This window comes from Drosophila ananassae, chromosome 3L (genome assembly GCF_017639315.1).
Source record: "Drosophila ananassae strain 14024-0371.13 chromosome 3L, ASM1763931v2, whole genome shotgun sequence".
NCBI classification, from domain to species: domain Eukaryota; kingdom Metazoa; phylum Arthropoda; class Insecta; order Diptera; family Drosophilidae; genus Drosophila; species Drosophila ananassae.
The window spans coordinates 15268754-15290932 of NC_057929.1; the positions used below are offsets into that span (position 1 = coordinate 15268754).

The 22179-nt window shown below is 46.9% G+C and overlaps 5 protein-coding genes across 21 annotated transcripts; 3 read left to right on the plus strand and 2 right to left on the minus strand.

Moving 5' to 3' along the window:
- The first annotated feature begins 4633 nt into the window (after positions 1-4633).
- Positions 4634-7204, plus strand: LOC6496388 (fork head domain-containing protein FD3). Its single transcript, XM_001960767.4, has 2 exons — positions 4634-5441; positions 5657-7204. Exons 1-2 carry the CDS (start codon positions 5110-5112, stop codon positions 6693-6695), a joined length of 1371 nt encoding a protein of 456 aa, XP_001960803.1. The 5' UTR covers positions 4634-5109; the 3' UTR covers positions 6696-7204.
- A 262-nt stretch (positions 7205-7466) lies between these two features.
- Positions 7467-10756, plus strand: LOC6496389. Its single transcript, XM_001960768.4, has 6 exons — positions 7467-8091; positions 8154-8347; positions 8444-8609; positions 9590-9698; positions 9771-9952; positions 10157-10756. The coding sequence occupies exons 1-6, from the start codon at positions 8034-8036 to the stop codon at positions 10234-10236; spliced, it is 789 nt and encodes a 262-aa protein (XP_001960804.1). The 5' UTR covers positions 7467-8033; the 3' UTR covers positions 10237-10756.
- A 198-nt stretch (positions 10757-10954) lies between these two features.
- LOC6496390 (phosphatidylinositol 4-phosphate 5-kinase type-1 alpha) lies at positions 10955-17678 on the plus strand. Of its 14 annotated transcripts, XM_044715658.1 has the most exons (17): positions 10957-11356; positions 11747-11784; positions 11864-12013; positions 12122-12319; positions 12378-12520; positions 12575-13096; positions 13157-13261; positions 13315-13447; positions 13571-13658; positions 14023-14085; positions 14237-14254; positions 14397-14483; positions 14552-14827; positions 15756-15984; positions 16041-16213; positions 16304-16389; positions 16644-17678. In XM_044715658.1, the coding sequence occupies exons 1-17, from the start codon at positions 11269-11271 to the stop codon at positions 16650-16652; spliced, it is 2406 nt and encodes an 801-aa protein (XP_044571593.1). In that variant the 5' UTR covers positions 10957-11268; the 3' UTR covers positions 16653-17678. The 14 variants fall into 14 exon arrangements, with proteins under 14 accessions (XP_032306912.2, XP_014763789.1, XP_014763794.1 ...); XM_014908303.3 differs by having other exon boundaries at positions 10956-11356; positions 16041-16389; XM_014908312.3 differs by having other exon boundaries at positions 16304-17678.
- LOC6494186 (ER membrane protein complex subunit 8/9 homolog) lies at positions 17395-18699 on the minus strand. The gene is made up of 2 exons (XM_001960770.4): positions 18380-18699; positions 17395-18181 (listed from the first exon to the last, which is right to left on the minus strand). Exons 1-2 carry the CDS (start codon positions 18575-18577, stop codon positions 17759-17761), a joined length of 621 nt encoding a protein of 206 aa, XP_001960806.1. The 5' UTR covers positions 18578-18699; the 3' UTR covers positions 17395-17758.
- Positions 18700-18848: 149 nt separating this feature from the next.
- On the minus strand, positions 18849-22165 carry LOC6494185 (ATP-dependent zinc metalloprotease YME1L). Of its 4 annotated transcripts, none has more exons than XM_014907179.1 (9): positions 21815-22165; positions 21321-21718; positions 21207-21266; positions 20959-21151; positions 20808-20900; positions 20620-20693; positions 20247-20560; positions 19802-20192; positions 18849-19751 (listed from the first exon to the last, which is right to left on the minus strand). In XM_014907179.1, exons 1-9 carry the CDS (start codon positions 21839-21841, stop codon positions 19088-19090), a joined length of 2214 nt encoding a protein of 737 aa, XP_014762665.1. In that variant the 5' UTR covers positions 21842-22165; the 3' UTR covers positions 18849-19087. The 4 variants fall into 4 exon arrangements, with proteins under 4 accessions (XP_014762665.1, XP_014762664.1, XP_001960807.1 ...); XM_014907178.1 differs by having other exon boundaries at positions 20247-20563; XM_001960771.2 differs by having other exon boundaries at positions 20620-20702.
- Positions 22166-22179: the final 14 nt, after the last annotated feature.

Sequence of the window (22179 nt, forward strand, 5' to 3'; positions counted from 1 at the left end):
AATATCCATGGCCGGCATAGCCTGGCCCAAACAAATCCGGGCCAGGGCCGTCTATTTTCCTTTCATTTGTCGCCATGTCGCCCACATGGCTTTGATCTAACAAATTGATTTACACTAACGATTATTTAATGAAATTCCGCAAGCAGAACAGGGGGTGTCCTGGTGTGGGAAGTGTAAATTACCCGACACCCCCTCGACAATTCCAGGACACCCCTCCACGTGGCACACGTGCCCGATGACAACTTATTAGGCGTTTCCTGCATCCTCCCACTGTCACTCCCACTCCCACTCCCATTGCCATGCCAGACTTTTCAAAGTTTGATTCTTTTCGGTTTGATTTAAACTTGTTTTCGTCCTGGAGAACCACTCGGCTGAGAGGTGTTGTGTCTTTTGTGGATTGTTGTCATGCTAACGGACGAGGAACTAATGAAGATTGATTTTCAGATAAAGTCTAGTTTTTTATTCCAAAAACTCTTCTCTAACTCTTAGTTACCAGTTGTCCAATCTATGCCCATTTAATTTTATGAGCCTCAATAATTCCAAACAAATTGCTGGAAATCCCAACCCCCTTTGACTTCATAATCCTTGAAACCAAAACAAATAAACGATTATCGTTCACGGCTTGTGCGTGACCAAAATGAAAATTTTCAGGGATCCGGAATCTGGGGATCAGGAAGCACATCCAGGATAGTTATTACCAACTGTGCAAATTGCCGCCACGCCCCAACCGTTAAGAGAGCAAAAGCCAAAAGCGGGAAACCAATCCTGGGCGTTTGGCTTTCGTGGCATACGGACAAGTGACAATCATCCCACTTAATTGAATTCTGTGCTGCATAATAAATCAACTTAATGCGATCCAAGTACCCACACAGTCCAGGATGCAGAGCAATTCAAAAAAAAAAAAGGAGGAAAAAAAATATATGCACGGGGTGGGATGTGATGAGAGACTCGGCGAAATCCTTTGGCTGTGGTTTAAGGTGGTCCTGGCAGTTTCAGCGGCAAATAAACAACAATAACACACTCTCCAACCAATGCCAGCCAGGACCCTCCCCTTTTCGAACTGTAATTTCCACACTTGTGCTGACACATTGAAAGGGCTTTGCGTTTTATTTATGAATTGAGAAATTGACATCCTGTGTCCTGAGGAGGCTTAGGCACACGGCTCTCGATTTTTATTGCCGCCAAACAAGAGGCTTAGCAAGGCACCACCACTACCACTACCACCACCACCACAGCAGTCCTCATCATTCGCATCCACATCAAATGAACAAAACTGAATGAAATGAGCCACGAAACATGGGTGTGTGGCACTTGCTGTTTTGTTCAGTCCTTAGCCCTTGGAAGCCCCTAAATCAGTGTATCGACTGCAGTTCACCCAGTGCTTTTTGTAAAAGGAAAGTGGCTTCTATATCCTCTTATACGTCCTGGAGAAACCATACACCCTTGTCCTTCAACAAGGTACTCCCAGGGATAAATCGAGCGTGAAATATTCCAGCTCGTTCTGAAAACTGCAGGACAGAGTCGGGGGGATGGAAGGAAGGTTGCTTAAATCGAATCCATTGTTTTGCTTGCCACTTGTTGGCAGGTCCTGGAATATCCTGATCGCCGGACGAATTTCCTTCTGCGGCCGGAGTTGTGCAATTTGTGTGCTGCCTGCTGTGATTTTTCCCATTGTCCCGGCGGGGTGGTTCGCCTCTGCGCCTGTTCGCCTGCCAGCTCGCTGATTCCCGACATCCTTGTCCATCAAATTGAGCGTCACTCAAGTATTCAAGTGCCTGTATGTGTATCTCCTTTGAGCCGATTCCTGCAGATACTTGAAAGATTTAATAATGACATAAGAAGTGAAGCTATTAGAACCGTCATCCCTTTGGATAAAACATCTCATGGTCCTCGAGTGTTTGCCTTTGCGATCTAGCAGGTGCCTCCAGCTGGCTCCTTGCAGGATGCAAAAGGATGCCGCAAGTCGAGTGTAAATTAGTGGAATCTCTGGGGGTTCTGTTTAAGAATACACTGTGATATATATTCCAATAATACTCCCATTTCGTATAGCTCCAAGTTGAAAACGAACAATTTCTTCAAGTGCATATCCAAGGAGGCTATAAGTCGTTTTTTGGGGCTGGCAACAGTTGCCTTTGTTCGGGCCAAAAGAAGCGATTGTCCTTGCCGGGTCCTTGCAGTCAAAGCAATTCAAGTGTCAAATCTTTTATTTGCCTTTTGCCGATTTCGCAATAAAAATTTGTATTGTCAAAAGTCTGCGCTCATCCAAGCCAAAGCCCAATCCCCGAATCCCAATCCCCAATCCCAATCCCGGTTTCAATCCTTAGCCAGTGCATCTCCCTTCCACTTTATGCCGCTCCGTTTCATCCGCTTGGCATATCCTTTGGTCGTTTGTTTGTGTGCAATAAATTTGCTGACAAAAGAGGGATTATTGCTGGATCATGCCGCTGTTGCTGCAGTTTGCTCGCAGGACGAAGAAATATATATATATATCTGTATGTATAGCTGAGCAGGATGTCCTCCTGGTGGCTGGTTCCTGCCAGCGTGCATTCCTGGGCGTTATTGTTTGGCCATAAGTTAATTGTTCCCCTGCGAAAGCTTCAATGCATCGCATCCTCACGCTCAACTGGCCATCAAAGTACCGAGTTCTTCGTCCTTTGCCCGAGCCTCCTGCTGTGCTAAAGCGATGATTAACCGTAGACTGTCAGGGGACAAGGATACGGATACGGATGTGGCCACGGATTGGCGTATGGAGGGCGAAAGGGATGCCTTTAATTGCCATGGAAACTATCCGGCCTAAGGATAAGTAATGAAAAGTGGATTGGCTGAGCAAATATTTTGGAAAAACGATAGGGAAATGTTGTGGGGATTAAGTGGGATGATATGAACGGGGCACAGGGATAAGAGGTAGGAGATAATCCTTCTTGGAAGTGACTGATGTATTAAATATAATCAATGTGTGTATATAAGAGAGATAAAATGGGGAATCTCCATGCTATCTATCTAAGTTTAATGTTAGAACTTTATCATGGAAATATTTCTTAAGCTCTATGTCATAAACCCTGTATTTTATTCCCCTTTTTCTTAAATCTGATTTAGTAAATGAAATATCCAAAATCAAGAAACTTGATTACGTATCCTGGCCTTAACAGCTTTGATCCAGAAGCATGAAAATCCTTTGTTTGCTCATAAAGAAGACAAAGGGAAGTGCCCACCGCAATAAATTTTCCGCAACTAAATTGCTCAACGGACAAATGCCAATATATCCTGCAAAAAAGAGCCCCTTTCTAAAACCGTCCTAATACCAATACAACTACATGGGGCTAAGGATACATAACGGAATCGGAATGCCACGCCCCTCAAAATCTGGCCAAAAAATCATTGATTCGTAAGTGTAACAGAGAAGGGTGGATTGGGGTTGGATGATGGGGGATGGGGGATTGGGGATGGCAAAGCTAAAATAGAATAATGAAAACGATGCCAAGAGGAGGAGGCGATATCAATATTGTCCTGAATAGAAAGATGGCGGCCATTATTGTGTGCGAACGTCTATTGCTCTCTCTGTATGTGTGTGTGTGTGTATGTAACTTCCGCAAAACTGGAAAACTAATTTGAACAAAGTACAACAAATAAAAGTGACTACTGAATGTTTAATTTAAAAAGGGAAGGCTCCACAACACCCCCACACACTATAGCTACTGCTACTATTACAACTACAACAATAATGTCTAACAACTGGAGAACAAAAACAGCGAAAATGAAAAAGAGAAATAATACAAAACTCACTTGGATACAAATGCAACAAACACATGTACACAACAGTATACAAAACTACATCTTCTCCTTCGTGCCCCATCGCCCGCTCTCCTCCCATAGCCTTCCATTGTGCTTAGAGGATGTTGGCAAAAATGGCGCATACAATTCCCATTCTCCGACAACTACCAAAAAAAAAAAAATATACTACGGGGGAGCCTGGGAGGGACGAGAATGAGAATGCGAAGCCGAGAGAAACCCGGAGAAACGTCGACATACGGTTAGAAAAACATTCGCACATAAAAATGCTAACATTTGAACGGCAGGAGGGAAGGCCAGGGACCAGGAACCAGTGGCGAGGGACGTAGGAAGCCCGGGAGGAGGGCCGAAAGAGAGACGAATGCCTGCCTCCATGTGGCTGACATAATGAAACATTATTAAGAGCCACGACGTCAAAGCTGCAAAAGGTATCTAAATTTGCGCAAAATGTTTATCCTCCCGCTCCCTCCTGCTTGGAAGGACCCTGCCTGCCTCCCCCGTGCCACCCAGCCATCCTGCATCCACCTCCCGACCATCCTTGAATTTTGGCTTCTGCCAATTTGCCGCCGCTTGGAGAGGAAAACACAAATATCACATTTACAGGCAGCACTCCACCATTTTATGTTATTACGTGACACACACACACACACAGAAACGCACATCCTTGGTCGTCAAGCAAGTGCGAAAGCGAGATGGCGAATGGGAGAGCGCCATAGATTGGTTCATGTCATCCCATCCCCCAGACGAGAGCGAGAGGTCCTGCTGTGCTCTGTCGCATGCTCCGCAGGGATGCTGCCGCTGCCTCTGTCGCAGCTGTCGTCGACGTCGGCAGTAGAATCACAGTTATTCGAGATACGAAAACATAGCAGCGGCAACACAAAAGCTCAGGGAAACGTCGGCGGCAGCGGCAATGGCAGCGGTTTTTCATAAATAAATGTTTGAGTTATGTAGAAAAACATTTTGGGCGAGAAGATTTTCGTTTTCGTTGCGATTCAGTTAACATTTGGCCAGCGGATTCCGCCTCACACGGACGCGCTTCGAAACTTCTGCCCATTTCCGCTGCTGGCCCGCGTGTACAGTTATTCTTAATCGGAATCGGAAGCGAATCGGAAACGGAAGCGGCCATTACAACGGTTAAACAATAACGGTGCCAAAGTCAAAAATTCAAATGCCAAGTGAAGCTAGTGCGGCGCCTAACAGAAAACAAAGAGAACACAGTTCCTGAGCAAAATAGTCAAAGCACAAAAAAAAAATCTCATAAAATAAAGTGTTGCGTCCTCTTTAAAATTTAAATTAAGCCTAACCAAGAATCTCCACAAGATGCACACCAGCACAGATCCCATGCACACTCTCCACGACAGCGTGTCACTCTCTCCGCCGCTGCACAAGAGCCACCGAGGATCCTCGGGTGGAAATGGATCCTCGCGAGCCGCCGCAGACGCCATGTCTATGGCCTGTGACGACAGCGACATCGAGCCGTCGGCTCTGGGCAGTGGCGGGAGTGGATCCGGCGGCGGAGACGGATCGGGATCTAGCGGTGGTCCGCTGGTGAAACCGCCGTACTCCTACATCGCCCTTATCACCATGGCCATTCTGCAGTCTCCGCACAAGAAACTTACGCTTAGCGGGATTTGTGATTTTATAATGTCACGGTAGGTGAAGTTCAAAAATTTTTATTTGTTTTTATTATGACACTATTATACGCTACGCATATAAGAAATGATTCATTTTAAAGAGGACAAAATTTGTTGCATACTTATTGGAGTAGCGATGGCTTCCGCTCTTTCTTTTCTTTCAGTTTCCTATTTCCAAGCTATTTATCCATACTTTTGTTTAATAATTAAATAATATCCTTTCACCCTTTCAGCTTCCCGTACTACAAGGATAAATTCCCCGCCTGGCAAAACTCCATCCGACACAATCTGAGCCTCAACGACTGCTTCATCAAGGTGCCCCGCGAGCCGGGCAATCCTGGCAAGGGCAACTTCTGGACCTTGGATCCGCTGGCGGAAGATATGTTCGATAATGGCAGCTTCCTGCGGCGGCGGAAACGATACAAACGCGCTCCCACCATGCAGAGATTTTCGTTTCCGGCGGTGTTTGGAACTCTGTCGCCATTTTGGATCCGTAAACCAGTGCCGCTGGTTCCGGTTCACTTCAATGTTCCAAATTTCAACGGGAGCCGAGACTTCGATGTGGTTCACAACCCGTCGGATATATTCGATTCTGCTCTCCGGGCCGACAAAAAGTTCAACTTCTTCGCCAACGCGGAGGCCTCGTTTTACGGAGGAAACCAGTCGGGAGACAAGTTTGATCGCCTGCCGTTCATCAATCGAGGCGGGCGGGATGTCCTGGATACACTGCCACATAGCAGCGGATCGGGCGGCGGAGCAGGGGCTGGATCTGAGGGCAGCAGAGCCGCCAAGTACAAAAGCCCCTACCCCTTCGATGTGGCAACAATGGCCAGTGCTGCGGGCGGTATTCCCGGCCATCCGAACTACAGGGATGCAGTTCCCGGCGGTGGATACATGGATCTCAATGCGTACAACGACGATCCGGACACGGAAGCGGAAGTGGACGCCGAAGCCGACGCGGATGAGGACTCCTGCGAGGACAAGATCGACGTGGAGAGTGGCAACGAGCAGGAGGACTCCCACATTTCGGACTCGGTGGACAGCGCCTGCACAAATCGTCTGGACGCGCCGCCGGACGCCCTAATCTTTGAGCATGCCGAGGCCTCCAACAGCTCTCCGTCACGAATACCACCCAGCCCAAGAACCCGCTTCGACAGCGAACCCCTGGGCCTGAGGACCAGTAAACAGACCAGCGCCAAGGACTTCCGCATCGAGACCCTGATTGGCCACCACTTGCACCAGGGCGGTGGCCAGGAGGAGGCCAGCGACTAGAGGGGATCGCCGAACCTCTCGGCGAGTGTACAGTCCAATTAAATGGTGATTTCAGTTTCGATCTAAGCACGTTTTAACTTCCCGCATCAAATCAAACCGATCCCCATCCAGTCCCCAGCAGCCAGTAGTGATCAGTAGACGTACGTATCAGTATCTGTAGGAATTAGGAGGCCAGCCAGCACACGAGTTTTAAAATGCGACCAAAGCTAAGCAGCCACGGCTATAGTTGCCCAGTCCACGAGTATATCGGCGCATATAGACATATACATATAGGATCTATGTAAACCCGATGCATTGCACATTTATAGTATACTTTTAAAGTGAATTCTGGCGATCTGGATCCGGGATTCTAGATTCTGGATGCTGGATCCTGGGTTCAGGACCTATATCTTACATACAAGTACTATTCATGTGTAAGTGTGCGTGTGTGTGTGTAAATGTAAAACATCCGATAAAGAGGAACACTATTAACTATAACTTAGTCTAAGAATTTTGCTGATGTTATTGAAAATTTAATAAACTATATAATGATAGAAGATATATCGTTACTTATTGGGGGTATCTTCGGATAGACTTTTATGTTAAATGAATTCTGAGTCCGAACCTTTTTGAATCTCCCTCCAAAACACATATCTCCCAGATATGGCAACCCTGATTTAACCGTGATTTTGTGAGGGCGCATGCGCACTTTTGACCTGCCAGCTGTTTTTTGGCTCAAAGGACAAAAGGAGACGTGTGGTGTCGCTTACAAAAAAGCTCCCATTACGACTCCAGCTCTCAATGAACGCCGCTGGGCCTTCCAGTGTTAAAACATTAAAAGCTTCGTCTGGAAGCGTAACCGTAACAGTGCCAACACTAGCTATTGGTATCTGCCAGGAGCAGAATCATCAGCATTAGCAGCAGCAGCAGCAGCCGAGCGGCAAACTCCACTCCGCTTGGCATAATTCGGCCCCACGGACCGAGTCCTGGCACCCGCACATACCAAAGAACGAGTCCAATTTCCTTTTAGTCCAAATAGTGCTGTGTTATTGTGGAAAAACTTTGAATGGCCCAGGCCGTTAAACGGAATGGCCATAGTTGCGAGTTGAACGCGAGATGTCCTCCCGCCAGTCGTCCGCACAGGTGCTAAGCTCATCGGTGGACCGAGAAAAGCACTAGTCATCCCCCCAAATCCCAACTGACTTCTGTGATAATGAGCGTGACTAAATGCCCCCATGTCTACGTAAATAAGGATAAGCGATAAGTATATACAACAGTGCTTGGCAAGGACGAAAACCAAGCCTCTAGAACAGAGCGGGAAAGTCAAAAAACAAAAGGACCATCTCGCTGGCAGTTACCATGGCGGGCTGGAGAGGACGCAGTGCGACTTTTGTGGCCTGGCTGGCATTGCTCACAGGTGGGACTCTTAGAATCTCTAAAATCCCTCTGGATCTGTACATAATCTTTAAACATATCCAGTGACCCAGTCGGTGCGCATCACCAATCTGCGGGTGCCGCGAACCTATACGCTGCAGCGTAATCAGGAGCCTGCACCTTTGGTCCTTGACTGCGAGGTCGAGATCGATGCCGAGGAGCAGGGATTCGTCCTCAAGTGGTTGTTCAACAACCACTCCATCTACCAGTGGATACCCTCGGTCAAGGGTTTCGCCATGGTGAGTCAGGTCGGGGGTCGAACGGGGTTAAATAATTAACATATAATGCCAATGCCGCGGTCGTCATTGTCTTTCTTCGCATTCTTTCCATTATAGGGCTTCATGAAGTCAAAGATAGACACCAAAATATTCACCATGGAGGGCAGTGGGCCCGGTGTTATATCGATAAAGAATCCCGACTGGAACATGACTGGGGAGTACACGTGCGCGGTGCAGACCTTCGAGTCCACGGATAAGCGGAGTGCCCGCTTGCAAATAATCGGTGGGTGTCACGAAGGAAGTGTAAGATGTAGGATGTGCTTTTTCCTTTGCCGTTCGCCTTTGGTGCGACCAGTGGTGGTGGGTCCTGTACTCCGGCTCCTCCCCCAGCTCCCGCCCGAAAATTCCCAACTGCACTACGACACCTTGACTTCGGGTCGGGTGCCCATTTTGTGTTTGCTTAGGTGTTTGGGTACACAGAAAGATGGAAATTATGTTTTATGTACTTAAAACAAACATCACCGAAAATGTCTGCGTATGGGAATTTCAATTAGAAAAGCCAGCCAGGAAGGAACTAATAGCTGGCAAGGAGCAACGAGCTATGTGTGGTAAACATACATACTGAAGGACCTCTTTTTTAAAGTCATCTTGGCAGTGTGCCAGTTTATACGAGTTACCTATTTTTGCGAGTTCCTTTCTATTTTCAAAGTTTTGCCATGAATTATCTTCATGATGGCCAAGAAAAATTGCTCCAGCCATAAATTATGAAAGTGCAGACTGAAGTTATTCAAAGTAAACTTAATTTAGGACAAATAATTACTATCCTTTTTGGGTAAACAAGTAACTACTGTGATTGTAAGCTTTGTCCATGGTTTCTGGTTACTTCTGTCTTATTTCGCCAAGTACACTGAGGCAGGAATTCAAATTACAAAGTCAGCGGTATGCGTTGACGTTTTTCTCCCCGTGTGAGAGGCCAAAGGGTAGAGCCCGGCTGGCACGTGCGATTCCCCCCTCATATTTGCATGCGTGTCAGGTGGCAGTCCCTGCGGTTACCGGAACCATGGCTTGTTTGTCTTGTTTTATTCCTTTCTTTGGGGGAACACTATTTCTTTCTTTATTTTTTGGTGTTTTTTCGTTTTATCATTTTGTTGCTGTTTTGCTTCATTGTTTAGTTTGACACTTGATTAATTCTCACGGATTTTTTTTCGGCTCCTTCCTTTTTCCAACTCCAACGATGCCACCAACCTTTTTTCAAACGGGCAGTTCCTGAATCGGATTTCATGCTGGAGGCTAGGATGGGCAGCTCGCGTGCGGACGTGGACATCATGTGTGCGGTCCAGCACGTCTTCCCCCAGCCTCTGGTGTCGGTCATGTAAGTTGAGTGCTCCGTGGAGCCCCGACGTCGAGTGAAATTGAATAACCCATGAATTAATTCTGCCGCCAGGTTCAACACGCACATACTGGACTCCGTATTGACGCATTTGGACCAGGACCCCAGTGGCCTCTACAGCATGACCGTGCGCTCCCGTATTCCTAGAGATCAGATCGAATCCCCCACCCCGATCACCTGTGCATTTATCCTGGTTGGCACCAACTACACTAAGCGCCGGGAGACTATATTCTATGGTAAGTTCAGGTAAACGGGGTGAGGGAATATTGATCCCGGGAAACTATAACTTTAGCAGAAATATACAAAAATTAATATTATTACCTAAATATACGAAAATAAATAAATAGGATAACAAAAATTAAAATATTATATTTCAATCAGAGGGTCCGCAATAGTTATATGATTTTAGCTCCTCCTAATCAGATCCATTTATCCCACAGATAAGGCCTCGACCATACAACACAAGTGGACAACGGTAGCCGTAGTCATGTCCATCGCATCCTTAGCTCTAAGCAGTTAGTTCGCTAGAATCCTACTATATAGATCACAATTGTTTTTACTTTTCTACTAGAGTCCTTCATTTTAAAATAGAGTTTTTAACGGATAAACGTAATTTTTTTGCGATATTTTTAAAGCGCTTATTTTATAAATGCCTTTAGTACTTTAGTAGTAAGGGAAAGGAGCGTAAAATACGTAATACCAAAAAAACTAAAACAAACACCACAAAGGGTCGAGCAAGCTTGCCCAGGAACACAAAACTACTAATATACCGAAACAGAATAATATTGTATTCAGACATATATTTACTATATAAACAAATATATATATATATACATATACATATGATATATATACACGAAGTAGAAGTCTAACGCTAATAAAAAATAGACAAAAAACATGAAAAAGTGCATTAAACTAATCGCTTTAGTCGTTTTTCGTCCTTTGCTAATAAAATTACATTTTAATTGTACAATTTCGGGCACTCTTTATTGGAGTACACATTTCAATTGAATAATATGAAATAAAATTGGAATTGCTTTTTAAAAACATATAAGTATTTTACTAAAAAGGGTGAACCGATTTATAAGATCCTTTGTAAGACGTATATCCTTTTCTATCAAAAGATAATTTTGGCGGCAAAGCTTTAAATCGAGGATGTTCCGAATCGGAATACAACCCTGAACTGCCGTAATGTTGTGGGCTTGCAGCCCTGCGCTCGTGTTCCTGCGCACTTCCAGGGGAGAGCTTCCACTTCCAGGGCTTCCCGTGCGCCTATGAGTATGCAGTGAAAATGACAGCAGTGGCAGAGGAGCCATCAACATCGTCGTAGATTGCAAAAACGTTGACGCCAGAGCGACAGAGACGAGCCAAGGTTCCTGCCGCCCCCAAAATCCGACCCACGCGATTGGATAATCCGCACTGATCCACGCATCCAGACATTAGAGCCCAATCCCAGCCAGACAGGATGTCCTAGTGAAGCCTCCCAGAGACAAAAAAAGACAGACGATAAGCACGGGGTAGGCTGAGAGCGCTGAAGTCACGGAGCACCACAATGGCCTCCGGCGATGGCGACACCATCAATACCATCGACATGGACAGCTCCTCCACGTCCCAGGCCAAGCCAGCGGATCCCAGCAATGGTAACTATTCGCCTCGTTTTCCTCCGTTAGAGCGTTTGAAAAAAAAATCAATGATTGGCAAATGGAAGTGTGTGCCCCCTGTCCCTGGAAAGGCCTGTCGAAGAAGAAGAGCCAGCTAAACGCACCCCCCTCGGGAGCCCCACTCCCCAAGTCCTCCCCCGCTTCTGACAAGCGACCAACTTTCCATCGGTTCATATTTATATTTTTGGATGATAACAAAAGAAAGTTACTCGCGTGAAATGGCCCTGCCACTAGGGAGTGAGGAGTGAGGAGCTCTGGAGGGCTTGTCCAAGTTCAAGTCGCGGTGATTGACCAGGAATGCGTCATAGGGCGTTGAATTAAACATGACAGCTAATAATAACTCTCTCCACTTTTGTTTTTTTAATTTAGCCTCCACCGGCGACCATGTGGGCAACGCATCCCCCGACGTAAGTACATCTGTCGGTGCCCTCGAGGCCAATTTAATCGAAACCAATAGGGTCAATTGTACTTCTCGGTCTATTCCAGCTGGGCAACCGTCCGAATCGTGCAGCCAACAAAGCGGACAAGGAGCGAAAAATTGGTCACAGACGCGTCGGCGAAGGAGGCGAGATTACGTACAAAAAGATACAGACGTCTCAGATCATGGGCTCCATTCAACTGGGCATTCAGCATACAGTGAGAATAATTACTATATTTAAGTTTTATTTTGGATAAAACCCACAATATTATATTCAAACTATGAGTTTAACTTACTTAAAATCGCTCCTCAATATCTCTTTCTAGGTCGGCAGCCTGGCCTCGAAGCCCAAGCGCGACCTGCTTATGATGGATTTCTGGGAGATCGAGAGTATTACCTTTCCGCCAGAGGGATCTAGCCTTACACCTGCCCACCACTACAGCGAGTTTAGATACAAGATCTATGCGCCCATCGCTTTTCGCTACTTTCGGGATCTTTTTGGCATCCAGCCAGATGATTTTATGGTTAGTTAATAACCTAAACTAACTAATACAAGTTAATTAATACAACCCCGTTTTTTAGATGTCCATGTGCACGTCCCCGTTGAGGGAACTGTCCAATCCTGGTGCTTCCGGCTCGATTTTCTACCTGACGGACGACGACGAGTTCATCATCAAGACGGTGCAACACAAGGAGGGTGAATTCTTACAGAAACTACTGCCTGGGTAGGTGCTCGCGCTTTTCTTTAAGAAATATATCCTGTATGTCCTCTTTTCCAGTTACTATATGAATCTAAATCAAAATCCGCGCACGCTATTGCCAAAATTCTTCGGCTTGTACTGCCTGCAAACGAGCAACGCCAAAAACATTCGTCTGGTGGTCATGAACAACCTGCTGCCATCGTCCGTGAAGATGCATCTGAAATACGACCTGAAAGGCTCCACCTTCAAGCGAAAGGCGAACAAGGCTGAGCGGGCCAAAAAGTCCCCCACTTACAAGGACCTGGACTTTATGGAGCAGCATCCAAACGGCATCTTCCTGGAGGCGGAGACCTATTCGGCGCTGATCAAGACCATTCAACGGGATTGCACGGTGCTGGAGTCCTTTAAGATCATGGACTACTCCCTGCTTCTGGGCGTCCACAATCTGGACGTGGCTCTGAAGGAGAAGCAGAGCGAGCACCGGAAACCTGTGAGGGCGCCACTGGCCGAGGATTCCGATGTGGATGTGGACGATCCGTTGGATGGACTGGATGGCGAGGGCAAGGATCGGGATGCAGCCACGGGCATTAGCCGGAACAAGTGAGTATCCCAAATGGAGTAGCTATTGTAATCACGGATTCAAACTGAGAGCTAATCTAGTGCGGCATACAGGTCCGTGAACCGCCAGCGCCTGGTGGCCCACTCCACGGCCATGGAGAGCATCCAGGCGGAGAGCGAACCCATCGACGACGAAGAGGATGTGCCGTAAGTATTGTAGGGAATACATGGACTACAAAACTAATATTAAATCCCATCAGACCTGGCGGAATCCCAGCGAGAAGTGAGAAGGGCGAACGCCTTTTGCTCTACATCGGTATCATCGATATCCTGCAGTCCTACAGACTGAAGAAGAAACTGGAGCACACATTCAAAAGCATCATACACGATGGGGTGAGCTCTCCTTAGAAAAGGATATAGCCAAAGGTGGCAGCCTAAAAATATCCGTGGTTTCAATAAGAAATTGTTAATACGCTTTTAATGAAAATTAATTGATTACTTTGTACAATCCAATAGGAAACCGTATCGGTCTGCCGACCCTCGTTCTATGCTCAAAGATTCCAAAACTTTATGGCCAAGACCGTGTTCCGAAAGATACCCTCCCGTAAGTGGACCGGTCGTGGATGTCGGGCTAAGTACTCGTACTGTAAGGCATTTTTGTGTGCAGTTGGCCGAGTTATGCAAGCACTCAGTTCCGGTTCCAGACGTTTTTGAGTAGCTAATTAGACGAAACACACAACACTGAACATACCACAACAGACACACCATTAGACACACTAGTAGCTTGCTAATTTGGGTTTATATATCGATTGATGTGGTCAGCAAAAATGCAATATGGTACACTTGGCCTGAGTAGAAGCCGCCAATTTGAATCAATCAAGCCTTCTCAACATCGCTCTGTTCTCTGCTTTCTTTTTAACCATGTCTCGAATGCATTCACAATCACTTTCTCCACCCAACGCATATAGTGGATCTCCCAGAGATCAAAGGGAATCACAGAAAATTTCGTACCTTGGTAACCAGCTACATAGGTAATGAAACTGAAGGATCAATTCTCTCTTTTTATTTGATTATATTGTGTTTCACTTACACCGATCTTGCCTAATAAGTTTATTAACGAGATATATGTATGTTTTATGTGCACCTCTCTTGGTTTCAATTGATTTCGAAATGGACGCAAAGCATGCCTCTCAATCTCACGTTAGTCGTTGTCCTTGCGACACCCTGGCAACCGTATTGCTCTTTGGCTTTGCCTAGTTGCTTTCGGAGTGCTATGCTTTTTGATCCCCAATCTTCGGGCCTGGCTCTTTGATTAATTTTGAATTCCAATTAACTATTTCAGCGCTCAAGCATTCGCCGTCGAAGAGAAAAAGCCTCTCCAAGGCCATTCAGCGCTCCATCGACAGCGAAAACGAGGCGGCCACAAGGCGTAAGTGGAGCCACCTTCCATGTGATACCTAATCCTGTTTGGTAATCCGATTTTCGATTCCCCATTAGCGGTTCACGCCTCGCACTCGCACAGCAGCGGCAAGATCCACCAGCCAACCAAGCCGCCCACCACAGAGCCAACGCCATCAGCAGCGGGAGGAGGCAGCACTGCAGCTAGCGGGGCAGGATCAGGTGGCGCTTCAGGTTCGGTCCACAATGAGAGGGCACCACCGCCCGTTAAGCAGCGAACACCGGCGCCCAGCAATCTCAAGGCGCGGGTGCCACCGCCCGTGCCACCACGTGGTTCACCTCGACGCAAAGATGGCCAGGATCGTTCAACTCCAGGTACAGAACCGCACACCACTAATCCAATTTCTGTGGCAGGCCACACCCTCCAGGTGCCCCAGATTGAGGGCATGCCGCGATTCGGCGACCGTCGATCGCCAAGCAACGTCCAGGATTGGCTGGAATTGCATGATTTGTTCGACACCACTGACAATTGTCCACCTAGTGCTCCTCCAGCTCCTCTAGTAGAGCCCACTGTGGCTCTACTGAGGAGCTCCTCTTTGCGACGTAGGGAATCCCTGCACTCGACTTATTCCAGAGCTCGGTCGGAGAGCAGTTTCCGGCGACAGCCCCCTCGACTTCTTAACCACGTAGACATTTTCCAGCGGCAGAATAGTTTCGTGGCTCGCAGTGAACGCTCCTCTGTGGGGTCCATAGTGCGCAATTTTCCACCTATTCGAGCGGATAGCTATAGGTCTGGGCGTTCTCGATCCTCGGGCAGTATTCCCAGCCAACGTTCGCCGCGTCGCGGGGTACAAGAGAAACTGAAGCGCCAACAGAAGCGCCAGCGGTACATACACTATGTGGATCTGGCGTTGGGGGGCGAAGACTGCGACAATCCCCAGGACCAAGAAGAGAACTTGTTGCAGTCGGTCAGTACTTTTCTGGAGGTCAAGCGGGAACTGGAGGCCACACGCCGTCCTAAAAGACCTTTGCCGCGGCTCACACCTGAAACCGAAACGATCGCGAGGAGTCCTCCGGCCCCCCAGAAAGGGCGCCGTCCCAAGAGACGGGCACCCAAGGCAGCTCCCTCAACGATACCCGAAAGCGAAGGCACATCGACGGGACGGGGATAAGAGTAGCTCCTCCTCCTCCTACATCTATGCTTTAACCACTAGACTTTAGATATATATTTTGGATATTTTACAGTTGACTTTAGCTCACTCATTCCGTTGCATGTTCTGCTCTGATCTCATCGTATCGCTAGGCACAACGCCATCATGCAGCTCGACCCCGCCCCCCGCCTTTGACGACATCTCCGAGGACAGCTCGAACAAGAACAGCACCTCTTCGATGGGGCGTCGGTCCCACCACCATCAGCACCACCACCACCACCATTATCAGCAGCACCAGCAGTCGCAGCAATCGAGCTATCTGGACCGCAAGATGAACATCGGACCCGCCTATCGTGGCTCCTACAAGGAGGACATTGTGAGGTAAGTCATTAAAAAAGGAATGTGAGAACACAAAAGTGAATAAGTTATACTTACAGCGTCTCCGAGGTGCACCTGGACACACTTTTGGCGGTGGACACGTCTTCGAGCAGCCAGTACGGTTCCCGCGGCGGCCTGGCCTGGACACCGCCCGCTTCAGGTGAGGGCTCCACTCCCACATGGACAGAGGGCACACCCAGTTTTACGGACTCCAGTTCGAGTGGTGATCTCGGTAATTGGCACTTGAGATTTGCTTTGAAATCGCTTTTTGTGTTTCTATATCTATCTGTATATGTGTATTCGTTCACGCTTGCAATCGTAGACAACTTCTCGCCCATAAACTCATCTAAAATCGATCGACACAAGCCGACGGTGGAAGATGCCATCAACTCTCTGTCCGCGGGAATGGTAAATATCGGAGGTGGCAAGCTCTAGATGCAATCCCCAACAGATACCCCCCTCAGCTACACATCCCACCACCACAATGTCATAACTTAGTAGCTCAAAGATATGAACATCGATTTGCACTCATACACACATCCCTAGACTCTTTCAAAATTGCGAAAACAAAAACCATCTTCCGTTTGTGGGTGTTAACCGCTAACCCGACATCCCAATAGCATCGCTCACTGACCCATAACTTCTCTATTGCATTCTTATAGATCAACTAACATAACATGTGGTGGACCGGAACACAGACACACCAACCAAAACCAACATACATCATGATGTGGACAGGCCTCATACTCGTACATACTGATAACTGCTTGCGTGTTCAGGCGCACTTGTATAGCTAGGATATAATCAAAAGGCGCCCTTCCCCCCACATATATAGAATCCGTTTTCGACCCATCCCCAGTCCACGACCACGACCACACCCACACCTGCCCATACCCTCCAGCGGACACCGGGTGAAAACTACTCAAGCAAGCAACTATTCACAACAGAACAAAACTAAAAACAGGAAAAAATGATATTATACACACGCATTATGCTCCTCGTCATATCCAGAAAACTCACAATCAGAACTCAAAAAGCAAAACAGTAAATGGCAAATCAAATATCTAAGAGCAAAATGTCCAGAAATGGCAAGAACCTGTTGGAGATCCGAGATCCAGAGTCCCGTAATCCGTAATCCGTAATCCATAATCCGTTATCCGTTATTGGTAATTCGTAATTCCCCAGTATATGTACATTAAGTGTACGGTGTAAAGAGTTCGTTATGCGTTCGATCAGATATAATATGGAAATATACAATACACTAAAATTAATAAACGTTTTTGCGATACTTTCGATCTCCGATATATCCATATAAGTACGTATTATGTATACCTATGTATAATCAGCAATCGCGATATTACAATATTGTTGTAAAATATTTAAATTTACAAGCCAGGAAAACCAAGAGCAAAATTATATACATATTATTCATCTGTATTTATTAACAATAATTGTAACACGCTTAGGTTTACTCACGACAGAAACCGAACAGGACACAAATCTGATATTATATTACGTAAATAGGACGGACGGACGGACAGACTGAAATAACCGGACTGTAGACAAAATTTGACGCATACAAGATAAAAGAATTGATTATTTATTAATTAGTTGAATGTTATTTAACTTATATGCATTATTCTAAAGATTACTGAAATCCAATTGTAATTACAATAAATTAAATTGCAAGGTTGAAATTCCGAATGCTCTTCCAAATGCTATTTAAGAATTTGCTACCCTAAAACAAACGTACGTACGTTGGAAAACAAACAAGCGACTAGTAGAGCTTCTGCAGGTCGTTTAGCGACTGGTTGAGAAAGTCGTTGGTCCAATCGTTCTCCGGATTATCCAGATGATTGTCGAAATCCACCACGTCGCGCATTGCACCGCGCTTCAACAGAAGCGAAACGCCCTCGAGAGTTTGGGACGACTGTGCCAGCGTGAACTTGGCCTTTGACCAACGGGTACTCCCAGAGCCAGACTCGCTAGTGCAGCCGTAGACCTGTATGGCGGGTCGGTCATGCTGCAGCGTCACCAGCTTGTTGTCCACCACCGCGAAGCAGGCGTTTTTGAAGTTCTCCTGAATCTTGTCGGCAATCTTGGTGGCCGGCGTCTTGTCGATCTGGTTCTCGTAGAAGTTCTCCGACGCGGCATAGTATCCGCCAATCACCAGGCCTTCACGTTCGGCGTAAGCATCGATCTGTAAGAGGGGGATGCATTAAGCTTTCATAGATGACATAGATGACAAGTGGAAACCATGAGCTCAAATTTGTATAAAATTTGCATTAAAAAACACCCTCCATATGGGAGTAAAGTTCATTTTCCTCCGAATCGTGGTAATTGCCATCTCCTATGATTAAGGTTGACCCACATTTGTGGTCCGGCAATTGTAAATTACCTGCATAAGGGCCACCTCAGCCATGGGGGTTACATAGAGGCACTGGTGGAAGAGGGGAATCGCATCCACAATCTCTACCAGTGAGCCCTTCGATGATTTCTCGGCCAGGAGCAGCCCGTTTACCGCCTGGTGTGGATACTTGGCGGCGTGAAATATCAGCTTAGAGTAGGCCCGCTCGGATAGCTTGTAGTCGCACATTTTATCTGACTATTCTATAAATTTGCTTCACCGAAAAAACATGAATTGGAATTCGGCAAATAGGGCAAGTAGAATGATATGCGAGGTATTGTGAATGGCATTTCAGTGTGAACGTTTCGTGGCAATGCCTAAATACTAATCGAGTTGTTTTTAATTTAAAATCTACTTAATTTTATAAAAAAATATACTTTTAAAATGTAATTTCTCAAACTTAGAAAATAAATAGTTTCTTGTCCCAATGCCTGGTCACACCTTTTATGTTGCCGCGAAATTCAACTTATTCGTCATTTTTATTTACTCCAAACTAAAATTTAATAATACGTGGTAATGGAAAACATAACTAAATATGTGTAACATTTTATTTCTTAACTGTCCGTCTGCGTCCCGCTCTTGCTTGGCTCTTTTTCTCGTTTTGTTTATATTGTAACTAAAAAGTATTTAGCAGTTCAGCTGAATGCCCATGGAAAGGCCGTCTCCAATCTGCAAACCACACCATTGAATTTAAGGTAACTACGTCTGGTTGTCGTGCAAAATTGCCTTGATGTCGTCGGCATCCAGTGTTTCGTATTTGAGCAGCGCTTCCGCCAGCGCCTTGTGCTCTTTGGTATGCTTCCGCAGGATGGCCTTCGCCCTCTCGTAGCTATCGCTAAGGATACGCTTGATTTCGGCATCAACAGCTTCCACAGTGTTGGGGCCGAGGGTCTCCCCGGTGCCCAAACCCTTGGAAACCTCGATAGTGCGCAATCCAACCTTATCCGACATACCCCAGTCACGGACCATATGCGTAGCGATCGAGGTGGCTTGCTTAAGATCGCTGCTAGCGCCCGACGTAATCTTGTCGGCCCCAAAAACCAGTTCCTCGGCAGCACGTCCGCCCATCATAGTGTCCATCATCGCCAGCAGTTGCGCTTTTGTGACATGGTAGCGTTCCTTTTCCGGGATGTAAGCGGTGTGACCCAAAGACGGTCCTCGCGGCATAATAGTTACTTTATGAAGGGGATGCGATTCTTTTGTGTAAAAGGCCACAATTGCGTGGCCACCTTCATGATAAGCGGTAATGGTGTTAGCCTCCTCGTCAGGAAGACGTTGCTTCCGTTCGGGGCCCATAAGTACCTTGTCCCTCGCCGTCTCCAGATGCTTCATGCTCACCGTTTCAGCTCCGTCGATGGCGGCTCTATAATTTATCATTTTGGTTATAGTTCTACATAATTTCAGCTAACATACCTTAAAGCGGCTTGGTTAATCATGTTCTCCAAGTCAGCCCCAGTGAAACCGGAAGTTCCACGCGCCAGCATGTCCAGATCTATCTCATCATGCAGTATCTTGGTGAGATACAGTGACAAAATCTCTTTCCGACCCGTAAAGTCGGGTGTGGAGACCATTACCTCCACATCGAAACGACCGGGTCTGAGAAGAGCCTGATCCAGATCATCCCTACGGTTGGTGGCCCCTAGGACAATGACACCAGCGTTTTGATGAAATCCATCCATTTCTGAGAGCAGCTGGTTAATGGTCTGGTTTGCATATGGATGCAACACGGAATTGGTTCGTTTGGCGCCCACCGAGTCGATTTCGTCAATGAAGATCACACACGGAGCACGGGCTTTTGCCGCCTCTACAATAAAATCGAATAAACTGAAGAATTCTTAAAAATTAAAGATCTACTCACTAAATAAATCGCGCACCCGTCTGGCGCCCTGACCAACGAGAACCTCGTCAAACTCAGGTCCAGCAGCATGAAAGAAAGGAACTTTGGCCTCGCCGGCTACTGCACGGGCTAGCAATGTTTTTCCAGTTCCCGGAGGACCGACAAGAAGGACACCCTTTGGAAGTTTTCCGCCCAGATTGGAGAACTTTTCTGGGTTCTTGAGGAACTCCACCACCTCCTTCAGCTCCTGCTTAGCTTCGTCGCAACCCTTAACGTCCTCAAAAGTGACATTAATCTCCTCTGGGTCCACCTCCACCTGATTGCCTAGTTGAATGCTACTAAAAAAGAGGATTACGTTAAGCCTGAAGAGACACTAATAAATTTGAGAGCTCACCGGAAGACGGATCCATTTGAGGTGGTAAAGAAGCTCAGAAATATGCCCAGGAAAACAACGATCACAACGAGTGTCTGGAAAATCTGTGTGATAGTTACTGTGTATTATTTAGAGCATTGGGAAGGCAGGACTGCGGAATCCAAAAGGACTGGGAGAACGTCTTCAAAATTATGAACAAATATTCTTACCTTTAGATACTTCATTGTTTTCCCGGATTTGGGTGAGTCCTCTGCATTGGCGGCTGCCAAATAACCTTCAGCAAAAGCAATCTTAAGGTTTTCCTAATTAAAAAAAAAGCATTAAATCACAGATTTCAGGGTATTTTTGTTCTAGACGCACCGCATTTTGGCTGTTTGGATTGTCGTCGGACTTGGCAAGCAACTTTCTTAGCTTCTCCGCCTGGAAATTCGTCTCACCATCCGGCCGTTGAGGGGCATTAGACAGAGCGTTCTTTAACCGTGAAGTCATTGTGGGATTACGCTTCTGTTCCGCCTCAATAGAACGATCCGTTTTAAAGCCACGCAACAGCTTTCTGGAAAGGGTTGATCGTTAGCGAGCAAGTTCAAAGATTAGTTCCGCATACTCACAATTGTTGAGGGGTGAAGAGTGGACGAAGAAGACCTGGCGACATAGTTGGAATCACCTTGCTACAAAAAGAAAATGGTGAGCACATATTTTGAAAAATATACGAAATAACCTACACATGTGCGCCTGTAGGCTGGGCACCTGCTGTTCCAGTCAGTGAAACTTCGAACTGATAATTTTGTAGCTGGACACGGCCGATTTGTGTGGCGGGCTCCTCCAGCGTTACTCGGACATCGCGCATGGCGGGAAGAATGCTGGTGACCTTTGCCAGCGCCTCGTTGACCAGATCCCGATCGAGAATGCCATTCAGCCGCGCCCGCGCTGCCTTCTCCACCATGCCCTGCAAGCTGGATCCTGACCGGCTGAGCAGGTTCCGCAGGTCGAGGACTAAGTCATGACTCCGGCTTCCGGCGGACTTGGAGAAGCGCGCCGCACCCGCGCTCCCCTGCAGCTTGGTGCGTTTCACCGTGTAGTAGTGCGGCTTTCTGCTGAAGTTGCCTAGGTACAGGTAGGGCTGTCATCCGATTCCAAATTCCCAACAAGCGGCAGAGAGTGAGTGAGAGAGGACAATTAACAGCCGAGGCAAAGGGCTAACGATCCGTACACTTACCACAGAGTGTGTGGTGGTGGAGAACATTTCCAAAAATACAAAACTTTAATTGATTACAACAACAGGCTCGGGATCGGGCCCAGCAGACGACACAGCTGTAACTTTACTTGACAGCGAAAATGTCATAATCTCGTTCTCGTCGCGTCGTGCGTGTTGCATCCCTGGTGCTGGTGGTGCGTTTTTTCACGTTTCCCGCCGCACGCGCTCTCTCCGTGGTTTTTACGGCCAATTTTGAACTGTTTGGGTTGTCGGTGTGTTGGTCTGTCACAAGGGATAAGGTGACGGGACGGCTTTCTTTTTTTCGACAAATCTTGCACCTTTTTTTGTTTTGTTTGTTTTTCAGCCTGCTTTGTGTGTCAACCCTC